The sequence below is a fragment of the Schistosoma haematobium genome, chromosome ZW, assembly GCF_000699445.3.
Source record: "Schistosoma haematobium chromosome ZW, whole genome shotgun sequence".
NCBI classification, from domain to species: domain Eukaryota; kingdom Metazoa; phylum Platyhelminthes; class Trematoda; order Strigeidida; family Schistosomatidae; genus Schistosoma; species Schistosoma haematobium.
In genome coordinates, this window is record NC_067195.1 from 40,164,627 (window position 1) to 40,185,653 (window position 21,027).

The 21,027-nt window shown below is 35.4% G+C and overlaps 1 protein-coding gene across 2 annotated transcripts in view; it reads left to right on the forward strand.

Annotated features, from left to right (window-relative positions):
* Positions 1–21,027, forward strand: part of SUN1_2 (Secreted beta-glucosidase sun1) — a 43,184-nt gene that overhangs the window by 12,804 nt on the left and 9,353 nt on the right. For both annotated transcript variants that reach the window (XM_051218752.1, XM_051218753.1), the window contains 8 exons: positions 777–933; positions 3,551–3,638; positions 8,120–8,550; positions 10,766–10,833; positions 14,454–14,916; positions 17,130–17,239; positions 18,083–18,346; positions 20,923–21,013. In XM_051218752.1, the coding sequence (XP_051071419.1) occupies positions 777–933; positions 3,551–3,638; positions 8,120–8,550; positions 10,766–10,833; positions 14,454–14,916; positions 17,130–17,239; positions 18,083–18,346; positions 20,923–21,013 (1,672 nt within the window). The remainder of the gene's footprint in view (positions 1–776; positions 934–3,550; positions 3,639–8,119; positions 8,551–10,765; positions 10,834–14,453; positions 14,917–17,129; positions 17,240–18,082; positions 18,347–20,922; positions 21,014–21,027) is intronic.

The window sequence follows — 21,027 nt, forward strand, 5'->3', positions numbered from 1 at the left end:
CACTTGTGTCACGTTTCTACATAGAATATCTGATTGATTGACTGGTTTATTTTACTTTTCCTATAATTACAGTCTTGTGTTTGTTTTTCTGACCAGATTGTTGATTGGATACACAGAGTAGTTATGTTTAATATGTTTCAAACTACACGATTCGTTCTTTAATTCATTCATCTTTTGTTTTTATTGTGTACAAGTGTGCTTAGTCTGTCACGATGTTTATCACCTGCGTCCATATGGCATGTAGCTTTTTTAATTCACTAATATGCTTACTCAGATGTGCGCTATACTCTCTCATGACTCATTCATCCTTTGTTTACATCTGTGTTTTTTTAAATGTTTAACTTGTATTTTCGATTGAGTTATTGTGAATAAGACACATGAAAGAGAATAACAAATTCGCAAGTCATGTTTCTGTTTTGTTTTTACATGCTTATTCCTTGAAAAACATAAATAATCAGTATTTGGCATGGCTAGTACTCTTATGATGAATTTCTCTGTAACTAACACACACACTCACATACAATTTACCAAGCTGAATGCATTTTCATATATCCGTTTCCTGTTACAGTGCCACAAATATATTTGCAGACTGACCTCTACAATTATATAATTAAATTTAATCATTATTGATTTATCGATCGCTAAAGATAGGTGTATTATTATTATTGTTGAACTGTATTTATATCGTTTATTATACCGAATCGACGTTGAAATTATTTATTTGGATATATATAACGTATGGTCATAAAATTTATGAAATACATCACTTTTTGTAGAATTTAATTCATCCTCGGGATCGTCGAATCGTTTAACGGCACCAAAAACTCGCAATATGCATCCTATGTTAAATCGTCGTATATCGTCAAAAACTGAAAGTTCAACCATAATACGAACAAGTAGTTCAGAAAATATTGAAGAGGGTATCAATAGCAGGTAATTAGATATTATGATATATTTCTTTTACTTATTAACGATTCATGTGTTCAATTACTTATTTACATTGGTGATTATCCTTTTTTACAACTGAATGGCTGACAAACGTATTAAGTACACCTTTGTAAGGGTTATTAATCATGAATGAGTGAGTTAGCTTTAAAGCACTTTCAGTTTGAACTTTAAACAACATAGAATTCTATTCATCAACGAAATTCATTGTCATTGCGATGAGAAAATACCTTTACAGTTTCGACAACCTTTGGATTTCAACTAATACAGTTTGGTTCTTCATTAGTTAAAAAAGACAAGAATTTCAAAAATCGATCTGAAACAAAGTCGAATTGTGAAATAGATGTTTCTAGAAAGATTTCTTCATCAAAATTTCACTCATCAGAACTTTTATTGTATACATTTCCTAATTTTTGCGATAAAACAGTAATACTGTTCTAACTTAATCTATTCACTTGACTCTAATCTGTTATATCTAGAGCTTAGATTCTTAATATACTGTATATAACTTGAGCACTGGAACGCTTGAACCCTCCAAGTCGCAAATAAGTAGACAGAAGACTAGAGAAAGTGATTGTTGGACAATAATCAAAATGTATAAAAAATCATGGGTATTTATAGATATTATCGTTTGTTAGATCAACATTAGAATTCAACCAATCCGCAAAGAGGCATGTTATGCTGCTGGCCAAGAGTAACATGCCACGTTAATAATCTAGAAAGCTCCATTACTTTCTGATTGGATGGAACTCTAGGGCCTCTGGAGCCTCCGTCGTAGTTCACGTAAGCCGTCCCAACAACCCCCGGAATAAGATTTCTTCCTTGGGTCTACTTGTAGCCTGACGACTGGTTTGTGACGGCGTTCCGTTTTGTTCGCTGTCTTCCTGGTCCAAGTTTTCTCGGACGTCTGTGTCGTTGATGTATCTCAGATCAACTCGAGTGTGCATCATTCTTTTATCTCTAAGTATTTGGTTTGTGTGTGACACATGTGCCAAAAATTCCTCGAACTCTCTACAAAACTCTTCCCAATCTTTGTATGATTTTTCCCGGTCCTCATCGATTCTTTCCGAGGTAGGACTTAATGAACACTTCATCGCCAACGTTAAAACTTCGGATGTTAAAATTTGGTCTATACCCATCTACTATTTTGAATGGCAACATGGCGTTAAAAATAGTCCGGATACGTCTTCCGAACATGGTTTCTACAGGAGACTTTCCATCTGCGACAGTTGAGTTCAGAGTAGTTCTGTAGGCTGTTAAAAATTTTGTAATTACCTGTCTGGTTGTCCCCTCGCCCCCCCTTTCAGTAATTCTCGTTTAAAAGTATCGACAAAACGTTCTGCCTGTCTATTCGATTAGCGATGATAGGGGGAAGAACGTAGATGTGCTATTCCGTTTATGCTACAAAAATGCTTGGATGATTCTGCAATAAACTGTTAGCCATTGTCAGTCACTAAAGTCTCTGGGACTCCGAAAGAGCTGAAAAAAGTTCATCGTGTATTGGATGACACAGTCGACAAACTCCCGGTTACCTTCGAAGTTATCAAAAAAACCACTGAAACTGGCAAGACTTTGAGCAGAGTTAAGTGCTATTTTTCAACTAAATGACCAAATAATCGTCTTGAAGGAGGACGTTTGCAATATTTTCGTCGACGTGACTCATTGATGGTGGTCGACTCCCGTATTATGTTCGGTGATCGCATTGTTATTCCGAAATTATTGCGTCACAAGGTTCTCAAACAGTTTCACAGTGGTCACCCGGGTTCAACAAAATGAAGACACATGCCACAATTGTCTGTCATGTCTTCAAGCTGCCAAAAACCCAGAGACTTTGGTGACTGACAATGACTCACAATTCGTTGCAGAATCATTCAAGCATTTTTGTGGCATAAACGGAATAACACATCTACGTTCTGTATATTACTGTTATTTGGATTATTACTTAATCAACCTATATCGCTAGACAGTATAATAGAATTCATCTTGAAATTTTTATTTTTGGTCCAAATGATTTTTGTTTTGATGGTTTTATTGTTTTCTGACTACTTTGTGATATTAAAATTATCTAGCTTAAGTGTTAGATACTGAAAATCAACTAACTAAACTGAAACTCCTCTTTGTCACGCAATAAGATCAAAAATTTATTGTTAAAATGAATTAATCGAAGTATCTATTATGTAGATAGAGTGCTTAGGCTAAATGGTCAATCCCATGCTAACTGTTTCTTTTCTATAGCTTACTGATGTACTTAATTGTATTAACATAAGATTATTTTAATCAGTTTACGAAAAGCCAATCGGCCACATAACTAGTAACACACCTGTCACAATTCTCTGATCTTCACGAACATATTTATCTTTGTAATCAACACACATATTCTGAGCCACATTTTAGTGTTTATTATAAAATCGATTGTTAGTTGCTAACATGAAAAAGTTAGCTTTGTGATATGGCAGGTTTAGACGTTCCAATCAGCGTATCTTCCCTTTTATTTTGGAAATTCCGAGGTCCTCTCAATTCCGTAAGTGGAGGACTTAAGTAATACCTTTTTCAACGAGTTTTTTCTATTCAGATATTCAAATTTCTCTTCCACCAATTCACGTAGCTCTAAATCCCGACTGCTGAGATCTACGGCTAGAAAATTTCAAAATGAAAGGACTGGCTCTCGCAAACTAATTACAAGGGAATATCAAGTAAGTACGACTGACCATAGTAGATATTTACCAATTTATTTTTCCATGTATAATATTAATAACAATAACAATTGCTTTATTCGGTATTACATGTCTAGTACTTCTATTTCCTTCAACACATGAAAAATCACCAATGAGAATCTTGATTTTCTCTGGGCTGGCTAATTGCACGTTCAACACGCACTAGTGACCTTGATTCAGGTGCCAGGTTATTATCGGTCTATGATCCTGCAGCTTCTCTCTGCACTGCCCTTCATTCCAGCCTCCACTGCATTATATTTCGAGCAGACGTAGTATGTACACAGCCATACGAGACAACATCATACAATAGTGAAAAAATAGCAGTTATAAGCGATCAAAGCAAAGTGACTGTGAGTAGTGGAGATTGTGAAGGGCGAACTGACAACAGATTATGAATGGTAAACCATGTATCAGTAGTTAATGATTTAATTGAAAGCTTAAGACATATATAATAATTTAGTTAAGTAAGAGTTACTTACTCACGCCTGTCACTCCTAATGGAGCATAGGCCGCCGACCAGCACACTCCAAGCCACTCTGTCTTGGGCCTTCTTTTCTAATTCCATCCAATTCTTGTTCATTTTTCTCATGTCTATCTCCATTTCCCGGCGTAATGTGTTCTTTGGTCTTCCCCTTTTCCTCTGGCCTTCAGGATTCCATGTGAGGGCTTGTCTTGTGACGCAGTTGGGTGCTTTCCTCAATATGTGTCCTATCCACTTCCAGCGCCTCTTCCTAATTTCTTCCTCCGCTGGGATCTGGTTTGTTCTCTACCACAGTTGGTTGTTGCTAATAGTGTCCGGCCAACGGATCCGAAGTATTTTGTGTAGACAACTGTTAATAAACACCTGTATTTTCTGGATGATGGCTTTCGTAGTTCTCCAAGTTTCCGCCCCATACAGTAGAACTGTCTTGACATTTGTATTGAAAATCCTTACCTTGGTGTTGGTTGACAGTTGCTTTGAGTTCCAGATGTTCCTCAGTTGTAAATATGCTGCTCTTGCTTCACCGATCCGCGCTTTCACATCCGCATCAGATCCACCATGTTGATCAATGATGCTGCCCAGATAAGTAAAGGTTTTTACAACTTCCAAATCTTCTCCGTCAATTGTGATTGGGTTGGTGCATGCTGTGTTGTATCAGAGGATCTTGCTTTTCACTTTGTGTATATTGAGACCTACTGCTACTACATTGGTCGTCTTCTCCTGCATTTGTTGTTGCAATTGCGATAGGAGAGCTAGATCATCTGCGAAGTCTAGATCGTCCAGCTGCATCCTAGATGTCCACTGCATCCCAAGTTCCCCCCTAGATATTGACGTCTTCATGATCCAGTCGATCACCAGGAGAAAGAGAAAGGGTGAGAGTAAGCAACCTTACCTGACACCGGTCTTTACCTCGAACGACTTTGTCAGTTGTCCTCCATGCACGATTTTACAATTTAATCCATCATATAAATTCTGTATGATATTGACTATCTTCTGAGGCACGCCGTAGTGTCGAAGAAGCTTCCATAGTGTTGTTCTGTCCACGCTATCAAATGCTTTTTCGTAGTCAATGAAGTTGATGTACAGTGATGAATTGCATTGAATTGATTGCTTCACAATGATCCGTATAGTTGGGAGTTGGTCTGTACACGATCTATCCTTACGGAATCCTGCCTGTTGGTCTCGAAGTTGGGTGTCTACGCAGTCCTTCATTCTGTTTAACAATACCCTGTTGAGGACTTTTCCCGGTATTGAGAGAAGAGTGATGCCTCTGTAGTTATCCCAGTTGCTGAGATCGCCTTTCTTTGGTATTTTGATCAGAAGTCCTTCTTTCCAGTCATTGGTACTTGTTCCTCATCCTTTATCTTATTGAAGAGAATGTGGAGTATCCTTGCAGTTACCGCTACGTCTGCTTTCAGTGCCTCTGATGGAATGTTGTCTAGTCCTGCTGCTTTGTCACTCTTGATTTGTCTGATGGCCATGCTGATTTCTTCAATTGTTGGTGGGCCAGCACTGATTGGGAGGTCCGTGGGTGCTGCTTCGATATTGGGTGGGTTCAGTGGGGCTGGTCGATTCAAGAGTTCTTTGAAGTGTTCTACCCACCTGTTTCGTTGTTCCTCAATGTCGGTGATTACCTTGCCTTCCTTGCTTTTCACAGGTCGTTCTGGTTTGCGGTGATTTCCAGACAGTTTCTTTGTTGTGTCACACAGTTGTCTCATGTTTCCTTCTCTTGCAGCCTTTTCCGCCGTCGTTGCTAAATCTTCCACATATTTACGTTTGTCATTTCTGATGCTCCTCTTCATTTGTTTGTTTACTTCTGTGTATTCAGCTTGTGCCTTGGCTTTTTCTGCTCTTGTTCGGCTGGTATTGATTGCTGCTTTCTTGTTCCTCTTTTCTTGAATCTTATCCAGTGTATCAACAGTGATCCATTCCTTGTGATGTTGCTTCTTGTGGCTAAGGACCTCATGGCATGTTGAAGTGATTGCTTCCTTGATCCCCGTTCAGTTGCTCTCCATAGTAGTTCGTTCTCCATTGAGTAGATCATGAAAGTCCTGGAATTTATTGCTGAGGACTATCTTGAATTTGTTGAGTTTGTCAGTATCCCGAAGAAAAGCCGTATTGAACTTTTGTGATATTGTTTGCCCCATTATCCAGTACTTCTCGAGTTTCAATTTCAGCTTGGCGACCAGCAAATGATGATCTGATTTTATATCAGCTCCTACCTTGATTCGCACGTCCTCCTGAACGTTTTGTTGGTGCAGATATGGTCGATTTGGTTTTGCGTGGTGTTATCCGGTGAAGTCCATGTGATTTTGTGAATGCGTTTATGTGGGAATATGGTGCCGCCTATGACCAGTTTATTGAAGGCACATAGGTTTGCAAATCTCTCACCATTTTCGTTCCTTTCTCCCAGTCCGTGTCGTCCTATGATGTCTTCATATCCAGTGTTGTCCGTTCCAACCTTGGCATTTAAATCTCCCATCAGAATGGTCAGGTCCTTTGTTGGGCACTTCTCGATGATTGACTGCAGCCTGTCGTAGAATTGGTCTTTAGCGCCTTCATTGTAGTCGTTGATAGGCGCATAGCATTGGATGATGTTCATTGAAATGCCCTCTTTCTTTGTTTTGAAGGAGGCTTTGATGATCCTTGGTCCATGAGATTCCCATCCTATAAGTGCATTTTGTGCTTGTATGGACAGCATCAATGCAACTCCTTGTGTATGTGGGGCATTTTCTTCTTCATGGCCGGAGTATAACGGGAGCTCTCCTGAAGTTAGTCGTTGTTGTCCAACTTGCGTCCAATGTGTTTCACTGATCCCGAGCACCTCTAGGTTGTATCTCCTCATTTTTGCAGCAATTTGGAAGACTCTCTCGGTGTCCCAAATTTTACGAGTATTCCATGTACCTAAATAAATGGTTGCTCTGGTTGTCAGAAGGGACATCGGCCTCGTAACTTCCGAAGGAACTCGGTTTTCATCATGAAGCGTCATAACTCTTCTAAATGAAGACCTTCTGGCTCCCAGGGCAGAGTTTAAAAGGTTTGAATAATTTTTTCTGGTTAGCGTTTTTTTAGCGAGTTAGTTTTCTACGGAATGGGGAAGCTAACCCCATGCCCAACCCTCCTCCTTTATCCGGGCTTGGGACCGGCGGTAGCCTCCGGAGGGACTCCAGGCGGAGTTAGTTAAGTAAGAGTTATACAACAATATTAGTAGTAATTCGATAAAACTAGTTCCAACTTTTACAATATTCGTTTTTTTCCTACAAGTGCGACTTAGAATTCTTAATATAAAGAGAAAATATAAATTTCAGTTTGAGTATAACTGATCTAATTTTCCGGTTTAAACCGATGCTCGCTACAACTAACTCACTGATAATACTAGCTCTGTCATTTGCGATGGGTGATGATAGTTCTCAGTTTTTTAATCAAACCAAAATCTTTGTCTCATTGTAGTTGACAGTCGAAATAGATTATTCCAATGATTAATTTCACCGACAAGTATCTTTTCAAGCACTTTCCATCGAACTGTCAAATCTGAGTGTGGACATGAATCGGATTTAAACAAGTAAAACTTGATTATATTATATGAACACCAGATTAAGTCTGATCTGTTGGGTTTTAGAGCAAGGTTTATTGTCGCTTTGATGACAAACGTAACTCTCTATAATGCCTGAAATTGTGAGCAACAACAGAGTAACTGTAAAATTTGTTCCGTCTAGTTACTGATGTGATACAGAATGTATGTAGGTATTGAAGGTAAGCTTAAGAATTTAAAATCTTATACCAAGGTACGTCGGTGAGAGCTAATGGAAGGAAGATACCTGTTTATCCACCTCATTAGGCTAACTGTTTGACTAAAAATTCTCATTGAAATGAGTAAAAATACGTGAAATTATGCTTTATGATAACCCAATTTTTGGATATGCTATAATCTTTTTCAGTAAAACAATTTATTTAAAATGTACTTTCTTCAATTTATTAGGTGTCGCATGAACTAGGAATTAGTAATAAACCAACTGGCTCTGAAAGCTTAACTCTCCACGACGAACATGATGAATCTTTAGTTACTCCTATGGAACTAGCAAGACCACGTAAATCAGAAAGACTAGCTTTTAGAAATCAGTTAAAATCACAACAGTCATCAGCACTAGTTGACCTTGATACTATATATCGTCAAGAAACATCGCCTTATCTGTCATTAACATCAACATTTGTCTATCCGAATAAACCACAATCAACCTTGGATCCAATGATTATGTCACCAAAGGCTTTACAAATGTCTAGCCAAGTATATAGTAATGTGGGTAATTCAGTAACCACAAATACTGATCCCTGGACGAAACGTATTTCATCCATACGGGGAAGGTTGTCAAGTAATAATCCGTCTACAAATAGTTCAAATGATAATCTTAGGTTAGAAATAATTCTCTCTGTATATATAATTGTTCGGTGGTGTGAAATTGATCTTTTATTATGTTTTGTTTAACCATGTCCGTTAGTTTGCATTATTTGCACTAGTTCAGCGATCAACCACTAGTAAGTTATAGTTTTTTAAAGAATTAAAAGGCATAAAATTTCTCGTTTCTAACCTTTTATAACTGTTATAAACAAAATCAAGTTAAATAATTCGAATTTTATTCAACTATTATGAATTTTAAGTTTTTGAGCCTTTAGTTGATAACTCTGATGTGGTTGGAACGTGCTTTAGTGACTGTTATAACTTCAAAAATAACAGTTTCTTATATTGGGGCCCATGTAATTAGGCCGTTGTTATGGAAACAGTAGTATTGTTTAGTTTGATTAATCATCAATTCACTCTGGCTGTAGTATAGATGACCTATCTTACCAATGGCCCCGTGACCAATGAACGACGAGTAGCGTTACAACTCACCAACATGAATAGAAAACTATAATGTGTGCATAACTGCACTATAAGTGAATTTATTTTATTTTATTTCAACACATAAGTATTGGTATAAGAGGGCACCAAATATATATGCGCCACACCATATTTGTGTTTGTGCGGGCTGTGATACTACCCGAGTGCCCAGACCGAAACAGGTGGTTTTCTTAGGGAACCACACTCCGAGCCTTCGACCTATAGGTCTAACCCACAAGGCAGTGGAGCATCGTGAGGAAATGCATTCCCATGGTAGCCGATGACCAACGATTGGTTCATACGTCATTTGTTCCTGCAGGAAACTGGAGCCCATGTGCACCATTGGTTTGGGATCCGGTTAAAGCGCCGGACATTCGCTTTTCAGAATGAAATTTCATCAGTTGTCAACAGTAACGCATACAATAGTAGTTTGCGAGCCAAACGGGAGATTACAAGTAGAAGAATATAAGCACAGAAAATTCTAAATGTTTGGTAATTATACAGTAAAAATATAAACAATAATTATTGATAAGATAGTTCTCTATTACAATTTTCTCAATGCCTGTCCTGTTATAATAGTGTTCATTTATTAAGCGGAGTTTATGGGTGTTAATCCTATCTATCCTTATGCTTCAAGACCACGCTATCTTAACAGTCAACTGTATTTTGTTTTAGTATGTATTGTTACACAGAATTACACCTTTACTATTGAAGTGTCTAGTTTAATCAAATCTACTTGTGTTACAAAATAGTAAATTATATTCGCATTTACTCTTCCATGTTAATCTATGGAAGTTTTTCTGGAAAATATGATTTTTTTTTCATTTACTGTAATATGTATCTTCGGTAGTTTATTGCTTATGAGTATGTATGACAGTAATGATGGTATACATTATGTACATAGCTTTCACTAATGGTAGTTAACTTTAGCTATGAGGGCATATTTTGAAATCAATCTAATAACACTGTTGGCAAGATGAAAATTCATTATCTTTAATGGTTTCTTTCGGTTTAAATATTTTCAATTGTGAATCGTTAGTTGGTCATTCTACATAGCCATAATAATATCCTAGTTAACTAAGATTTACTAACTCGTCACAAAAGCAAAGGACACACTTATCTCCCGATAGTTGCTTTTAATATGTTTACTTTCTTCGGCATATTAGTTAATTAAAGTTTATATAAACTTAAATCGTTAAAATATTTGTGGTTCTTAGGTGCTTTTGCCCTAGTAATTAACATTTATCGAATTGTAACTCCTAGAGTGTTGTGTTTAGACATCTTACCAGATTGTAGTGTTCGAATAAAATATGTTAGTCTTAAATTTTATATTGTTGTCAGTTTTCTGCTTCTATAAACAACAGTCTGAGACATGCTAGGATGATTAACTGACAAATTTGCTGTGATTTTAACACGTTTTTGCTGATATTTCAATACTTTAAGTTAGTCTAACAGATTAACGAGAACCGGAACCGTGAAATTCAGAGTGCTTTTTTTTTGTTCAACCGACATTACTTATGTCGATTTTTGTAGCAGTACAATCAGTAACTGCTTAAGTCACTGTACGCTGATAATGAGCTTTTTAGTGTATTGAAACTCACATTACTGTTTTTGTCTCATTTTATCAATGGGACTTTGAAGGTCAAGTATGTGTAGAAGTTGTTAAAACCTATAAGACTCACTACTGTCAAAATACTTAATCTATATAATGTATATCTTGCTATCTGAATGTTTCATTCCTCCTTTTAGTTTTAATAGTACACAATCACATGTGGTGCAAAGGCGGCCTACAGGATGGTTGGCATGTCATATGTTTGGTGAGCCTTTTATTTATATGTACTGACTATTATATACGTTTTACAAGTAAATTACTTTTTATCTCTTCCTTTTTCCTATAATTTAATTGTAAATCAAATATAGTAGATACCTGTTCGGTTCATTTTGGTTGCAAAACTTCTCTTTTCCTCCCTTTTGGTACTGTTTTTTAAGTCATCCAGTGTACAAAATAACTAGTTCTAAAAGGAAATATGCTAGTCACGGTAAGAATGTACTGATGATACATGATAGTGAGTGTTTTAAAACTTTGTCTTTCAATCACTGGTCTGTTATGACCTTGGATGTCTGACTTTTCGATCACACGACTTATCTACCAATCCGAATACGACTTATACGAATCTTCACACTAGGCCAACCAATGACGTTCAACCGGTGTGGGCAGTTTAGCGTCCTTATTGGTCCTATGTCCTACGAGCCCTTCCACTTGAGTCCAGAACAAGATACCAGCTTCCGAATCAGAGCAGATCAGACCAGATCATTTATTTCAGACATACTTGGTTTATATATCAATCAGACAAACCGCAACGTACCATAAAATAGGAAATAATATTGTACACAAATAAGCCCAAAAAGTGGCTGTGAATGAGGGAGGCAGTAGTTAATAAACTGAACATAACTTAAGGACCGTAAATCGTACAATAATAAATTATAGATCAAAATAAAGCTTATTATAAAAGGAATATAAATATCCATAGTGTAATTGTTGAGTAGTTATACAATAAGAATATTTATAGAATATTAGTCCATGAATAGTCCTTGGAATTTACCTGTAGTTTAATCTTCACCGGATATAACACCTCCCCTTTTTTTTTTGAAAATTCCAACTTTAGATTCTGATTAAAAAAAAGAATCATATGTGACTTTAAATTCCTCAACATTCTCCTCCTCCTCGAAATAATGTTGGGTCCTTATGGCTCCAAAATACAACTAGTAGGACTTTATTTAAACCATGTTTCTCGTATTGACTGGAGAAGCCACTAAAAATGACTAGATGATGATGGACGACCTTTGATCTGAGTTCATTATTTTCAAATTCATTATGAATCTCGTTAGCAGATAACGAGTCATTAAGAAAGTCAACGTCTAACAGAATTAAATTAGATTTTTGGCCATCATTCGACTCAGCTGACATATTTCCCTCATTGTTATAAGAAGTTTCATCAAAATCATATGCATTATTCTGAGAATCAATATCTGGCACACTGTCATTAGAAATGGGATAGGTTGACTCAATATAAAATTCTGTCTTCCGGTGATTTTGAGTAACATCTGGTACAATTTGGTTCATCGTGTTGCTCCAGTTATTTTCTGAATACGAGTCACCATAGCTTTCTCGACTAATAGCACGTGGACCACAATTTTGTTCTAGCTGGAGTTTATTTTCAGAGCTGGACAGAACCAGTAGCGTTTCATTTAATTCTGGACTCTGGGCTTCATCTACAGGATCTGGCTCCTGATCACCTGGTATTTCCACAACTTCATGTGCATTTAGCACAATATTTTCTTGCTCTGAGCTGGACACGTTACCAATATTACGTTTTGATTCAGGTATAAAAGGATTTGAATCCTCCGCAGGATATGCTTCTGAAATGTCCATTACTGCACCATTATCTGCATCATGAATAGATTTCTTATTTTCTGCTTGAATGCAAAGTCTGCCCAAAACTGTTTCAAATAGCTGTTGTTGGAAGGCCAACATCTTCTGCTGGTGCTGTAATATTAACCGCAACTCTTCGAAAGAAATCGACATTTTTTTTTTTTGCCAATAATATTAGCTCCAGAAATCACCGGCAATTATACAGCTAATTTATTTCCAAAATCTGAGTCACCACTTGTATTATTATTATTTATTTGTTGCCAAATTCCCCGTCGCCAATTGTTATGACCTTGAAGTTGAGGGTTCAAAACTTTTCTCCACCCCGTCGCCAATTGTTATGACCTTGGGTCTCCCAATTATTTTGTTTTTGCCAAAATCCCCGTCGCCAATTGTTATGGCCTTGGATGTCTGACTTTTCGATCACACGACTTATCTACCAATCCGAATACGACTTATACGAATCTTCACACTAGGCCAACCAATGACGTTCAACCGGTGTGGGCAGTTTAGCGTCCTTATTGGTCCTATGTCCTACGAGCCCTTCCACTTGAGTCCAGAACAAGATACCAGCTTCCGAATCAGAGCAGATCAGACCAGATCATTTATTTCAGACATACTTGGTTTATATATCAATCAGACAAACCGCAACGTACCATAAAATAGGAAATAATATTGTACACAAATAAGCCCAAAAAGTGGCTGTGAATGAGGGAGGCAGTAGTTAATAAACTGAACATAACTTAAGGACCGTAAATCGTACAATAATAAATTATAGATCAAAATAAAGCTTATTATAAAAGGAATATAAATATCCATAGTGTAATTGTTGAGTAGTTATACAATAAGAATATTTATAGAATATTAGTCCATGAATAGTCCTTGGAATTTACCTGTAGTTTAATCTTCACCGGATATAACATGGTCCATAGAATAAAACTTCCTTTTATCAAGTTTGATCCAATCTGAAATGAGTATGTCTTTACCTCACACAACTACTGATTCTCGGTGTTTGTTAAATTAAATCTGTACTTAGTTATTTGTCTTAACTACTTGGGTCTGTATTCTCGGTGGAGATTTCTGCAAATCTAGTTATTTGATCTGTTATCAGAGAGGTACATCGACTCAAGTTGCCAAAACCCCCAATAGCATAGAGAAATGAATTTTTCGGGCGAAATCTTAGAGTGGTAGAGGTAGAGTAACAGTATCAGTGGTAATAGAAAATATTAGGCATCGAAGATACGGTTTAAGCTCAGCATGACTTTTTCTATCTTATTTTGATCTTGTGTTCTATAAGGTATTTTCCATACTTTGATAATCTGAGCTATGTTGGAACTTCAACATGAAACGCAATTGAACTATCTTTAGTCTCACCAACCATCTCTCACTTGAAACGTTGTTCATCAATACATAATACAAATTCCTGTTTTGATAAAACATCTTAGACTTTCTGTCCTGCCATAGTTCGTATCTGCCCCTCACCGAAAAAATCGAAAGCCTGCGAGTGTTTGGTGAAATAAATTTCTTTCTTTCTGTTGCAACTACTTAATGAGCCGTACTGCCAGTTAGATGCGGTAGAAATCTGAGTGAAGTTTTAAATAGGTTGTCATAGTCCTGTGTACCTAGCAACTATATCTCGTAGTCTTGGATAAAAGCTAAAACAAAAATCATCGATTGACGGATTCTAAATGTAAAGCAGCACATAATAAATAATCAGACGAAAGGTTGTAAAGTATGATCCAGTTTCGTAAAATTTTATTATTATAATAAGGTACTCCGTTGGTTATATACATGTTAATCGACTTAAGTGAGATATACTATCATTCTTTTCTAGTTGTTCATGTAATCGTGTGTACATTAACTATTCATGTGTTTGCAAACTTATATCTAATCCTCAATTTAAATTATTGTTCGTACACAACTTTTGCAATTAAAATCAAATTTCTAGCTTTTAAGCACATGTAATATTTATTTTCTTTTGAAGAAAAGATAATTTTTACACTTTAGGTTTGGAGAGAGATACTACTGAAGATCTAAATTTTGAATCAAAGAATACAGACGATCAATTTCTGTCTAGCGATATAGAGGATAACTATGATGCTAATATTTCGTATCATAAAACTAAAAATGTTACCAATCGAAACAAAGCATACGTTCATTTTAATCTGCCTCATTCGAACCCATTTCAGTCTGATTTTCTTTCACGCCGATCAAGATTATGTTTTTACACACAATGTGTTTTAAACAGTCTGCGGAATATGTCTATTCACCTTTTAGCGTTTTTAATGGCTTTCATCTATGCTGTTGGAAATATTTTTCTGTATATCCTCAGTTGTTTACCACGATTATTCTGTGGGCTGTTTGCAAAATTATTTAGTGGAAATGATAATTCTTCAACTTTATCTCTGAAATATCACTCAACATTACGTACTGATCTATCGAGATTTCAAAATTCCGCAGGTTCATCAAGGTAAACTTGTCTAATTATATTCGTTTTATCATATTCTTACTATTAATAATTCTTGTACTTTGTTTATTATAACATCTATACTTTGTTTGATTTGAGAAAATGTAATATTGCCATTTATTCGAGTTCAAGTATCAGTTTATGACACCGATCAACGGCATATGTTGTAGAAATATTATAGAAATAATCACCTTATATTCATAAAACGAAATCAAACATTATTTCATCTTTCTCTGCATGATCTTCGACTTCATACATCCTAAAAATGTCAGATTATCAATAGGAAATACTTATCAGTATATTTCAAAATTGAGAATTTACTAATGTTAGCGGAATATAGATTAGATTAAAGCACGTTCCATGCACTAATAGGCCGGAACTCGCTAATTGGCTATTTCTTAACTAATCAGCGTTCGTGGATACTTGGAGATGAATCTAAAATCTCGTGTGAAAACTATAAATATACTAACGTTTTTTCTTATTGTAATTCCTACTTCCATCTACTTTTGTCATTTGGAATATAATTTCGTTCCTGTTTAACCGTGTTCTAATTTGAAGACTTGTCGAGTCGATTGGTGTCTAAGAATGTCAAGCAATAGGAATAGCTGGGTCGTAATAAAAGAAATTATAACATCTAATCGGTTCAAAAATTACGAAGTGAATTACGGTATAACATCGTGATACAGTGTAATCACTAAGCTTATAAGTTTTGTGGCAAGTTGATTTGTTGGTTAAAAACTTTCGAGAAGTAACTCACCATATTTAATGATAAAAGATAACGCTAATTAGAATGTACGGGAAACAAAATCAAATAAGGTTTAACCTTTGCTTTTGATAAAGTCGATGTAATAAGTAGTTTTTAGATAAACGTCATTGCCACATGTCTATGCACTTAAGCCAATTTGCCATCATAACTAAACTTTTAAAGTATGTGATAATTAATACTTAGTTCGCTGGTTAGTGTCATGTCTTTACGTCCGACTTTTTATCACGTGGTTTATCCACCAATCAAAATACGACTTATACAATCTTAGCAGTGCGCCAAAACCAATGACGTTCGACCGGTATGAGCAGCCTAGCGTCCTTATCGGTCTTATTTACGCCTAGCCCATCCACTTGAGTCCAGAACACCAATACCAGCTCTCACTATATGAATCGAGTGGAATTATTTATTTCAGACATACTGGGTTTATATATTAACCAAACAGACCTCAACGCACCATAAAATAGGAAATAGCATACACAATAAAGCCAAAAAGTGGCTGTGAACGTGGGAGGCAGTAGTCAATAAACTGAACATAGCTTAAGAACCGTAAACCGTACAATAATAAATTATAGGTCAAAAAAGCTTATAATAAGGGGAATATAAATATACATAATCTAATTACTGAATAGTTATACCATAAGAATTTATAGATAATATTAGTAAATTAATGTCTCAGAAGTTATTCATGGTTTAATGTTCGCTCGGGTACGACAGTTAGTACTTTCAAATTGTAACTGATGAGAAAAATATTCACGCTATGCCTCAACTAAACATCTTTTCGGTGGGCTGATAAGTTTTTACATATAGCATTCTGTTTATGATCGGCTACACTGACCTCTGCTTGATTTGCATATCTGTAGGTATTGACTAGTGATCATTTAACTATGAGCGTATAATAATGGCGTTGATACATCTGTTGTAATCAAAAAATTGAGTTGATGAATAAATAAAATGACTGGTGACCAAGTTTATGGTATACTCAATGGACAGATCTCAATGTAATTTTTTCTATTAATAAACATATACTACTGTAGAAGACGTTTTGTATGTGCACATATTTTCGGAAAACTTGCCAACCCCAAACATCAATGTCCTTGCAGTTCCTTTTCAATATTTTTTCGTCGTTTTAAATAGCGGAACCGGTTTCTTCTCTACATTTCTTTTTTATGTAGTACTAATACTTGGAATTGTTTTTCTTCATAAAACAAGTGTTATTCGATACAACTGAACTAAAAAGTAGTGTTGTTACCATTCTGCTTTATTCGAAATCAAAATTTTCAATCATGTTTACATTAGCTTCCATCGTCTAATGTTCATTTTTGTGCCTAGCAGATGAATATTTACACCTGATATACTATACAAATAACCCAATATAATTTAAAGTATTCTCTTTTGTGCTTTAATTCTCCATTAATGAATTTAATCTTTTTTTAAAATCTTTTTCCCCTAGTTCCTATGTACAGAGAAATAATATCTTGAATTGGTGCTTGCGTTTAGTACTGCTGTTACTTATCTTATCGCCGTTATTACTCATTTTAAGCCTTTTGTTTGCACCAACTGGTAAGTATAGTATACATGTACAATGAGTTAATTTGTTTTGATATTTTTTAATTTTTACTTCATGTATGTGGCAAGTTAAAGAAAGATGAGTATGACTGAAAGAAACTGGTAGAAAATAGTTCAAATTTAAATCACAAGACTCCTATGTCTTTGATATGCTTGGATGCTATTACGAGTTCACCTTACTCGGTAACCGGAACGAAGGTCAAAGATACAGTGACATGATAGGCTATTCTAATCCGTTGTCCCCGGCCCTGCTAACTAGATCAACAAGTCTTGATGAGGCGTATAGAGTGTATTCTACAAGCACCCAGAAACTACGAGGTCACTAAGCACACAAATCAAGTTTATTTATACAACGATAGGAACGCCCATGCGAGAGCCACAAAATAGCGTACTAAAAAAAATCCGTCAACCAATGACAATCAAGGATTTCTGAGTGGGAAATTTAGACTGTAGGTTAACTAAGCGTCTCTTGGCGCGAAAACATAAAATTCAAAATTTCAGAATAAAATTACAAAATTAGGACCTTTTCCAAATGAATTCTGGGGATCTAACGTCCTCAACAGTCTTTTTGTCAAATAAATAATCTCACGATAAGAGTCTCCCATTTTCATCCTAAAACTGAAGTTCCGGCTTTTCACAGTACATGGAATTAAGGTTTCTCATCTGAAGATTACTAATTTAAAGTAGAATTATCAACTTCATTCCTCCATATGTTTTATCATTTTGTTTATTGAAATCGTTCTGTAGTTGAACTTTAATAGTTATTATCTTAAGATTTCATTAAAACCTTTAGTTATAATTCATTATTAGTTGCGTTTTTTATTTGTTTCTTTACAGATAACTTTTCAAATAATTCATCTTTAAAATTGTTTCCATTTTTCTCTGATTCTAATTGTACGTATGAACTTTCTGAGACACGGCCGGATAGTACTCATCTTTGGAATTTATTTATATGGAAAGCACGTTGTCTTTATGTTCGTTATTTTTTTTCATCTGAGTTAAATGAGGATAACAGTAGATCTGACAAAGAAAATGATCGGTGGCAATGGATTCCGTTCTACAGTTCAAGTAAATCTAGTGATCGAATAGTTTTTGATGCAGGTAACTCCACATAGTTACTTTCTCAGTTGTTGTACTTATTATTACACTTATTATTGTGGAGGATTTAATGTTTCATTGTAGTACCATATATGGTCGTTTTCCTTTCATTTTCTTGAGAAAACAACCTTCACGGAAACGAGTTAGTGATAACAGAATGTGCAACTTGCTAATCTCTTTTACTGTTATTTGGATGTTATATCCGCTTCGCTTAGCACTTATACTTGGAAAACGAGAAACCACGACAATTCCTACGACGCAAAGTATGAACACGGAAAACTGGTAAAAATGAAAATTTATCAATCCCAAAACATGACAACGACTCTATTCAAAAATACGATTATTTATATATTGAGATCATGAACCGATTGATGTTAGATCACCATTGAAAACCTGGAAGCACTGGACGGCTGTTTCATCCTACTGTGGAGCTCCTCAGCAGTGCGCATCCACTATCCCGCTCACTGAAGCTAATCCGTGTCGGGTAGGAACAACTGTCTACCTCAGTACAATGGAAGATGGCCGTGCAACTTCGTGGATTGGTTGAGGTTAGACACTAACACCATTGGATGCCAGCTCAGTGGTCCAGTAGGTTAAGCGTTCGCACGCGCTCGCGGGATCGTGGATGCGCACTGCTGAGGAGTCCCAGTGCTTCCAGGTTTTCAGTGGTGGTCTAACATTAATCGGTTCATGATCTCACTCAAAAACTTAACAATCTCCACATTCCCTAAACTGATATTCATGTATATTAGAGTAAAGCCTGATGACGATCTAATTGGAAACAATTGTTCGCTTACATGTGTTGTTCTAATTTTCACAATGGGAATCTTTGATATTTATGTATTGATTTGTATACCCGTTTGTTCATTAATATGTAGTCATATGTATGAAATTATAGCGAAATCTCACGTAGTTCACGTTAATTTGATACAAGAATATAATATCTTAAATAAGAATCACACTGAAGTAAATCAATGTTATGCTGAATAAACTATGATGCTGAAAATAAAACCAATATTACACTGAATAATCATCATATTACGTTAAAAACGGAAGTAATATTGACCAAAAATCACAATGAATTAAGGATATAGTTTTGCCGTTATACCGCGTCATATCACTGGAATAAAGTAGATTAGCGTAGCTTCCTTATAAATGGTAATCGACGGAATGCGTATTCGCTAATGTATTTGTGACACGAAAGGTTTTTCAACGAACACGCCTCATTAGCGAAATGTTAAACTGCTTAAGATGTGTTTATATTTGGTGACATGGGATATTGAACGTGTTTTTGACCTTGCTCTTGACTTTTTTGATATTTAACATGAATTTATTAAAGATGATTTCTTGATAATTTGATACCTTAGTGTAATGTCGATAACCCCTATCATATCAACTATAATAAATATTTTATTTAGATGAATAAATTATAAGAAAACTGGTTTTCATTTGTTATCTTAGTATTATAAAGCATAATTAAGTCTTTTTCCAAGTCGTTTGGTATGAACTATGTGGAGAAACGTTTGATATAAAGGATTATGAATTGGATTCTTAGTGATTTTTGTGAAGTTTTGTCAGGAACTTATCAAGATGATGTACAGTATTACATTCGCTTGAAATGTGACATTGACTTCCTTATCTAATATGAAGTCAGCTTAAGAAAAGTGGCTGTGGATTGTTTTGTAACTTTTCAAAACATGACTGTTCGTTTAACATATATGGCTACAAGTACCAACTAAATTAAGGAACAACTACTCATTTATATCCAGGTACTTAACTCCAGGATAACACACCTAAAATATTTAATAAGATATAATTTATTCATATGTTACTTGTTTTAAGTTTGTCTTCTGTATCGAATACATCTAAAAGTTATGAAAACAAATAGTACTTCTAACTCTTAGGTTTAATCGAACTTGACTAATCTATTGTCGTTTACTGGATAAACGGACGAAATATAGTTTGCTTGTTAACAACTTGCTTTCGTGTAAAAGTTTACTCTTAAGTACCATTTGAATCCAGATATTAGAGTACATATATTTATAAAAGCAAAAAGTTTACAAGTATACTATATTATAGATTTCATTTTTGAACTTATGTTTATCCAAACGGTCACTTTTACTCCTTAAAAATTTATTTCTCCTATTTATAGTTCAGAGATTCAATAAAAGAATCTGCACAAAAAATATGTACATTCTACCTTTGACAGTTTGTACATTCCTATAGGAGAAAAAAGTGCATTGCTGTTGCTTAAAACGCAACTTTTACAAGTAATTGAACCTATTGATGTAATAAATGAAGTAAATGGGCACACACTTATCGAAGTTTGTTACACATTCAAATTTCGATTCATCACTTCACTTGTTCATTTTAATACAACTATACTTTGAGTGTTGTTCTAAATGCACTCGATATTTTTGATTTTTTAAAATGACATCCTATTCACCTACTTTTGCAATGAAATATATTTCATCATCCAATCGATTGTTCTGTTTTTTTTTAAAGAATATGGTCTACAAGTTTATTTTTCTTACGTTTGCCATCTATATCTGTATCTACCACATTTTATTTTACCAAAGGGAATCTAAATGATGTAACAGCAAATAAACTTTTTGAGCAGTTGACATCACTTTCTCAATCGGTCAATAAGCGTTTGGACTTACTGTCACAGTGAGTTGTTTAAT